The 7,684-nt window shown below is 56.7% G+C and overlaps 1 protein-coding gene across 1 annotated transcript; it reads left to right on the top strand.

Moving 5' to 3' along the window:
- Positions 1 to 2,184: 2,184 nt before the first annotated feature.
- Positions 2,185 to 6,291, top strand: LOC309577331 (small ribosomal subunit protein eS4). Its single transcript, XM_082289270.1, has 7 exons — positions 2,185 to 2,262; positions 2,466 to 2,543; positions 3,071 to 3,251; positions 3,690 to 3,787; positions 4,807 to 4,978; positions 5,388 to 5,545; positions 6,124 to 6,291. The coding sequence occupies exons 1-7, from the start codon at positions 2,260 to 2,262 to the stop codon at positions 6,223 to 6,225; spliced, it is 792 nt and encodes a 263-aa protein (XP_082145396.1). The 5' UTR covers positions 2,185 to 2,259; the 3' UTR covers positions 6,226 to 6,291.
- The last annotated feature ends 1,393 nt before the right edge of the window (positions 6,292 to 7,684 follow it).

Here is a 7,684-nt window from a genome sequence, read left to right as displayed (position 1 = left end):
CTCTTGGGTGGAAATCCCCGCATCCCCCAGCCAGAGTGGGATGCCTCTCCTTGCCGCCCAGGAAAGCACGAGGGTAGCCGGGGCGCCGCTCCAGTTCCCTCCCCGTCTGGGTACCTCGCCGGACCGCACCCGCCCGGGCCAGCCCACGCCCCTCTGAGCGCTGCCATGTCCCCGTAGACGCCGGAGATGAGCTGTTTACAGTCCCCTCCCCGGGGCACGAAGGACCTCCATGGTGATTGCGATCCTGCGCTACGCCTTCGGGGCCGGAGAGATGCCGGCGGTGGGGACTCCGCCCGCTCCCCGCCTCTGTGGCCCCGCAGCGGGTCCCAACCTCCTGGCCAGCTTGCGCCTGCAGAAGCTCCACGTCCAGAACCGCGCCGCGGGGAGACCCCGGAGCCCGGCTCACCACTCGCCTGGGGCTTGGGGACGCAGCCGCGGGGCGCAGGGAGCCGCCCCCTCCAGGCCGCCGGTCCCAGCCTCATCGACTCGGACCCGGTGACAAGGTGTTCAGGGCACTGGTGGTGGAGCTTGGCCTCGACAGGGCGGACGACCTGTCGGAGCCCTGGCTCGGTCACCACGAGTTGGACTCCCCGACGGCCCTGCCGGCCGGCTACTGAGGCTGGAGAGCGGCTGGGGCGCGGCTGGGGCGGGGGGCTCCTGCCTCACCCACCGGGGAGCAGCGTCCCGGCTGCCGCAGGTAGCGGCGCTGCGGGCGCAGGAAACGCTCGGAACCCGGCCGAGTGTGGGGAGGGGCGGGAGGAGGAGCTGGGACCTCGCTGCCTGCCCTAAAACGCGCAGGCGTCGCGGTGGGCCCGGCAGGCGAGGGTCTCAAGCTGCGGTGTAGTAAAATCGGGAGGGACCATTGTTCCGTCGGCTGTGCTCCTTTCCTTGTTCCTTTCGGCGAAGGACATTGTGTGAAGCGGCTCTGGGTGGAAGGCGGGTCGGCGCCCAGCAGCTCCAGTGCGTCCTCTCGGCTTACGGTGTTCCCATCCTTGTGTTGAAAATTATGTAACTATCCTAGTAACTTTTTAAATTAAAATTTCTAGTGAATTGTTTTAGTCAATCATAAACAGTGTAATTTGCCACCGTAGCCAAGCACTTAACAAGGCTTGTCATAAGCTGCTATTGTGGGAACACAGGTCGGGAAAATTACTGAAACTTTTAAATTTTGCTAAACCAACCTTGATATGCTTAATTGGACTAAGCCTGGGAGAGATATATTGCTGCACGGAATGCAGAATTTATCGACTACAAGGACATTTTGCAGAACCCAGCGATAAAGAAGAAACGAACCAAGACAATTCAGCAATTGTCTTATCTCGGAAAAGGATAATAAGATAATAACAAGACTGAAAATGTAGACTAACTAGCATGAGAAGCAAGAAATCAATAACTAATAGAAGATTAAAAATTAACAAACTAGTTAATGAAGAGACTGATGTACTTTATAGCCAATGAACATTAATTTCTTTGCTAAAGTGTTAAAATAGGGAAAAGTTTTGAAAGTGTGCATGTATCATAGGTGGAGCTCCCCCTGTGCACCCAGCACTGTGAATAAGTAATGCTGCTCTCTAATCTAAAACCAGAGAGTTTCATTTATCCCGGTGTTTTCGGTGACAGTGTCACCCTCGGGAATGGGACCTCTGTCCCAGCCACACCCTGCTGCGGGAGCGCTGTCGTGGGGATGTGCTAGGCGTGGGGCTGCTGCACTCACTGGGCTGCCTGGCAGGGTACGGGGACCTGGGATTGCTCCGGGGACTCTGGAGCACTGCAGGGACACGTCGGCCTCCCTGGGACGACTTGACCCCCGAACTGCCCTCAGGAGTGGACGCTAAGGCCCGGCGTCAGGTTTGGGGGCTTTTTGCGTGGGGTCCCAGCTCTACCCCGGCAGGGGCCGTGGCAGGGGGAGGGCAGTGTCCCGGTACAGGTGTTACCCCTGGATCGGCTTCCGACACTCACACACTCTCCCAAACTACAGGGGCACAACGTGGCGGGCTGTCCCACGCCATCAGCGATGACCAGCGATGACCATGGACACAGTGACCTGGCTAGGAGCAGGGAGTTCCTGAGCGCGGTGTCCCGGAGCGGAGCGTCCCCGTCGGGGCCGCGAGGAAGGGACAAACCCTCCCGATCGCCCCGTCACTTCGCGGACGGCCCTGGGCCTCCGGGCCGCCAGGGGGCGACGCACGTCTCCGCCGCCACGCGTTGTCCATCCGCGGCGGGCCGGAAGCACCAGCCCTTTCTCGGCAGAGCGCAGCCATGGTGAGAGCGCGGCGCCGCCGCTCCCTGCCGCCATCCGCCGCCATCCCCCGCTCACCGCGGGCTTTGGCCGACCCCTCCGGGGCGAGAAGCGCGGGAGGGAGCCCGGCGCCAGGGTCCGAGGGGCGGGAGTCTGAGGGAGCCGGGGAGGGATGGCTGGGGGGGACCGGGCCTGACGGCGGCCCGTAATACACCCCTTCCTGTAGGCCCGCGGCCCCAAGAAGCATCTGAAGCGCGTGGCTGCACCCAAGCACTGGATGCTGGACAAGCTGACGGGCGTCTTTGTGAGTGCGGGCCTGGGCTGGGGTCGGGCTTGGGTTTGGGGTTGAAGCCGGGATCGGAGGAGGGGCCGGGGCCGGGCTGCTCGTGGCAGCCGCAGTCACATCAGGGGAAGTGTTCGGGTACTGTGCGGAGGTGAACAGGGGTAGCTGGACAGAGCAGGAGGTGTTTGTTTAGCATGGGGGTCCTTATGAACAGCGTTCGTTTTCCGCCGTTTGCAGAGGATGTGACGGGGTCATTGGCTGTTCTCTTTTGAGCTGCTTACTGTGCTTTTTCAGCTCTGGGTTGAGATGGATGGTTGTGCTTTGTTTGGGGCAGTTTTGTGAGGCTGGCAAGAGGTGGGGGAAACTGCTGTGAATACCAAGAACGGAGAGCTGCGGCCGGTCGCTGCCTGCGTGGCAGCTGCACTTTGTGCTGCTGCACTTTGTGCTGCTGCCCTTGCATGCTCTTGCGGGCACTGTTGGCGCCATAGTTTCCTCCTCTGGGGCAGTTGATGCTGCTTGAGCCTCCAGCAGAAAGCTTCTGTCCGCAGGCACCCCGCCCATCAACAGGCCCACACAAGCTGAGGGAGTGCCTTCCCCTCATCATCTTCCTGCGAAACCGGCTGAAGTATGCTCTGACAGGAGATGAGGTCAAGAAGATCTGCATGCAGAGGTTCATCAAAATAGATGGCAAAGTCCGCACCGACATCACCTACCCTGCAGGCTTCATGGGTGAGTAGGGTTGGGGCAGTTCCTTAGGCAGCTCTTCTACACTGTCAGGGGAGTGTTTTGTGGGGTTGGCATTATTTGAGGGGCAAGGAGGTTTCCCTTCTGGAGTTGAAAAAAAGATATGTATAAGCAGTTGTTATTTAGTTTGGAATTGTGCACAGCAGTGAATACCAAAGCCAGATGCCTGTAGCCTGTAAGCGCCTGCTTGACGTGGGTAAGTTGCTGTTCAGATTCCAGCCTTCAGCAGTTTTTTCTAATTTGCAGTCTGTCACAGCAAAAGATGTGAGCCCGTGGTCAAGGGTAGATCCCAACCTCATCAGTCACACCCTAAGTGTTGTTCAGCAGTGCCTGGTTATTTTTAAACGTAACCTTGATGCCAAGTTAGGGTCTTGGGTAATGAGCTGATAACAGTTGCTGTTGTATTTCCCTGTCTGCAATCAGATGTCATCAGCATTGAGAAGACAGGTGAGCATTTCCGCCTGGTGTATGATACCAAGGGCCGGTTTGCTGTGCACCGCATCACGCCTGAGGAGGCCAAGGTGAGCAGCTTCGGGGTGGTGTAAGCATGGGTCCAGTTGGGTTTGTCTGGGGCAGTGTTTCCTCTTCAGCATCTCCTGAATGAGAGCTGATGTCTCTCTCTTCCGTGACGGTTGAGGCCATGCTGCACTTGCGGCTGGGGCATTCGGGGTTGTGGTGAAGCCTGTGTCGGGGAGCAGTTCCTTGGTGACATGAAAGTAATTCACAGATGGGTGTAGGTGTACTGTCTGGTGCTGGAGATGGGGTGGAGAAGAGTCTTGGCTTTGCCAGCTAACAGTGACCAGAAACATGGAACCTTGAACTTTTTCCATGAAGCCTTGAACTTCTTCCCAGGACAGCAAAAGTGCCGTCTCACCCTGAATGCTGGGGAGCAACTTCCTCCTGCGTTTCCTTAACCCAGGCATGTTGTGCCTGAGCTGCGAGGCCACGCTCTGCTTTGCATCTCCTTCCTTAGGGCAGGCTGTGCAGGCACGTGGCTGTGTGGATGGCAGACTTGGCTGTGCTGGAGCCAGCTCTTTGCTGTGGTTTGGGACTTCTGTTCTCATTGTGATGTGCTTCTCTAAGTACTCTGTGTTGGTCTGTGAGGTCCAGAGAGGCTATGAGGGAGATAGGGTGACAGGCAGGAGGGAAATCAATGCCCTGGAGGGTATGGGTATCTCTTGGGTCCTGGAGAAATGCAGCCCTGTCGCTCTGTTGTGTGCCCACGGGCATCAGGGAATAATAAAGGAACTGCCCTGGTAAAGACTTTCTTGTGAAAGTGCAGCCAGTGTTTGTGGGGAGGCTGAAGCCCAAAGTGGGCTGCTGCTCCCACAGCAAAGGTGTTTTCTGGTGGGGCTGTAGCAAAGCTGCATGGCAGCTGTTCAGAAGTCATTTACTGAGGCAGGGAGCTGGACAAGTCACTGCCTGGGCTCATATTGTGAGCCCTGCGTGTATTGGTGTTCTGCTGTGACTGGTGGCTCTGTTCCCTAGTCCATGGCATTACTCACTGCCTTAGCTGAGAGGTGTTGGGTTTTGTTTGCAGTACAAGCTGTGCAAGGTGAGGAAGATCTTTGTGGGCACCAAAGGAATCCCTCACTTGGTCACTCATGACGCCCGCACTATCCGCTATCCAGACCCCCTCATCAAGGTGAATGATACGGTCCAGATTGACCTGGAGACAGGCAAGATCACAGATTTCATCAAGTTTGACACAGGTAGGTCTTGCATCCCATTAAAGCACTGTACCCTTCCCCACTGTGGAGAGCAGTATGGAAGTTAAATGCTAAGCATATTTCCACTGAATAGAGAGGCAGTGGTGTCAGCCTTGGGAATGGGTTTGTTTCCCAGGAGCATGTCCACCTGCAGGTGGAGCAGGGGATTCCTCCTGTGTCCTAGCAGTGGGAAGCTTTTGGCAGTAGGGACTTGGCAGTTCTGAGGCACCAGGCAGAAGCAGCGAACTGGTGGGGAGGTGGTTGGGCTTATCTCTTGGTGGTGAGAGAAGGTTTCAGTCACAGAGCTGTGAGCTGGAATGGGAATGTGTGGTATGAGCAAAAAGCCCGAGTGGAAGGACTTCACCACAGCACCTGGTGCCAGCTCTTGTCACACCTGTATTCCCTTACTCAGGTAACCTGTGCATGGTGACTGGCGGTGCCAACTTGGGCCGAATTGGGGTGATCACCAACCGGGAGAGGCACCCCGGGTCGTTTGACGTGGTTCATGTGAAGGACGCCAACGGCAACAGCTTTGCCACCAGGCTCTCCAACATCTTCGTTATAGGCAAAGTAAGGCCGTGGGGGCACCAGGTGGGGGGTTCTCTCCTCTTGTGAGGGCCTGCTGGCTGTTGCAAAGAGCCTTAGTGTTTCCTTAGGCAGCTGTCTTTCCACACAGTGGAGCTTCAGAGCTGGCCTCAGTTCTGATTCCCTGTATTTCTGCCTGCTCTGGGAAGGGGAAGAAGCATTTGCAAATTGAGGAATGCAGATGTTTTCGATAAGCAGCCCTGAAACCTGGGAGCTGGGGGCTGAGCAGTGCTCAGACCTTGGTGTGATCTGGGCAGCTGCTCTGACTCAGAGTGCCCCCCGAAGAGCCTCTGCTGTTTTGCCATCCCTGACGGGTCCAGATTGGAGGGGGGCGGTGTTTTGGTTTTGGCTGAAGTGCATTCTTCAAGGATGTGACTGAAAGGCAGCTGTAGACCTTTGCATCCTTGGCACCTTCCTTAGAGGCCTCTGCTGGGCCAGTGCCACCACCATGTGTACCTGGCCCAGCATGAGCAGGGGTGGGCTTCTGCTGCTTTCCCCCTTAGAGGGAGAGCTCTGTTGCTGTCTGGGTTTCCTGGTGTGAAATGGTTTCTTCCTTGCTGCAGGGCAACAAGCCATGGATCTCCTTGCCCCGTGGAAAGGGCATCCGCCTGACCATTGCTGAAGAGAGAGACAAGAGACTGGCAGCCAAGCAAAGCAGCGGATAAAGTCCAGCTCATGCTGGCTCTGGTGCTGTCAGTGTGTTAATTAAACCATTTACTACATGGCTCTGACTGGCTGGGGAGCATCCTGAGGGCTAGGGGGGGGAGCCATGCTGCTAGTGCCAGGCCCTGCTCTTCAGAAGGTCCTGCTTCTCTGGGGACACTCCCATCAATCTGAGCAACTGCCACAGCTGTATTCCAGAAAGGCAAGGAGGAAGGGTGGGAAAGCCTTCAGACTGCTCTGTCCCTGGGAAGGTGTTGGCACGAATGCTCCTGAATGTGCAGGAGGGGCAGGGATCTGGGGAGAGCTAGCTGGGCTCTCCTGTAGCCATTGGTGCCAGATGAGCTTGAGGGATTGCCCCAGCTGTGCTGGCTTCAAGGGTGCTGGCACTCAGTGTCCAAGCCTGGCTGATGGCCACGCAGTGGGGAGATCTCTCAGGGGCTGCTCTTCAGTGTCTTCTGTGGAGGTAGAGGGTGCAAGTGATCACGCTGACGGCCGGGACTAGGTGACAGGGGAATGGGCTACTGGGGATACTGAGCACCACCAGCCTGGCGATGGGCTGATGCCCTGCAGGAGCCGGAGAGCTTGGGACCAGTTGTGGCTGTGGGAGTGGCTGTGGAGGGCGAGGTGGGCAGGTGTGGGCATTGTGCCCAGTCAGCAAGGGCAGTCCCACAACTGGGCTGTGCCAGCAAGGGCGCAGGAAACACTGTAGGGAAGGGGAGGCTGTGCCTGGGCATGGTGTGCAGGCTGGGGCCACCAGGTCCAGGTGGGTGTGGGCACTATGGAGCAATGCCAATGGAGGAGCTGGAGTGATGGAGGCATAAAAGAGGCTGAGGGCAAAAGCTCTACTCACAACCTCTGCTTTGCTTGGCCTGGGGAAGAGGAGCCCTGGAGGCTGTCCCACTCTGCTTGCCTGCATCAGCCTTGTGAGCACCTGTCTTCCAAGATGGATGGGGCACAGATGTGCACGATTGGAAAACTGGCATCTTTTATTGGCTTCATCAGGTGTCCATGGTAAAACGTAGACGAGTCTCATGAAAGTGTCTGCAGCCAGCTGTATTCTGACGTTACACTCTCAGGGAAAGCTGGATGCCTGTGGCACTGCCCATGCTCCCATCCCTCAAGTGTCCCTGTGCTGCTCCCTGTGGCTGGTGTGCAGGCTCAGAGCAGCAGCATCCCCAAGGATTTTCATGGTGCTGGCAGCGGGCACTGGCACTTGGGCTGTCCTGTGATGCAGAGATGTGAGCAGCCAGAAAGCTAAAAACCCCGCATTTTCACACACAGAGCCAAAAGCAAAAATCACTTAGTTTTTATGTTGTGAAAAAGCTTCAGAAAATTGCCAAATTGAATATTTGGGAAAGTAAACCCCAATTTTTATACTAGCAAAAAACCTCCAAAATGACAACAAAATCAGTTGGGAAAATTTGGGGTGAAATATTTGCAGTTTGGGGGTGGGCATTGCTG

This window comes from Coloeus monedula (genome assembly GCF_965178545.1).
Source record: "Coloeus monedula genome assembly, chromosome: 12".
In the NCBI taxonomy this organism is placed as follows: Eukaryota; Metazoa; Chordata; class Aves; order Passeriformes; family Corvidae; genus Coloeus; species Coloeus monedula.
Note: the sequence above shows the minus strand (reverse complement) of the source record. Positions and strands in the feature narration are given on the sequence as shown.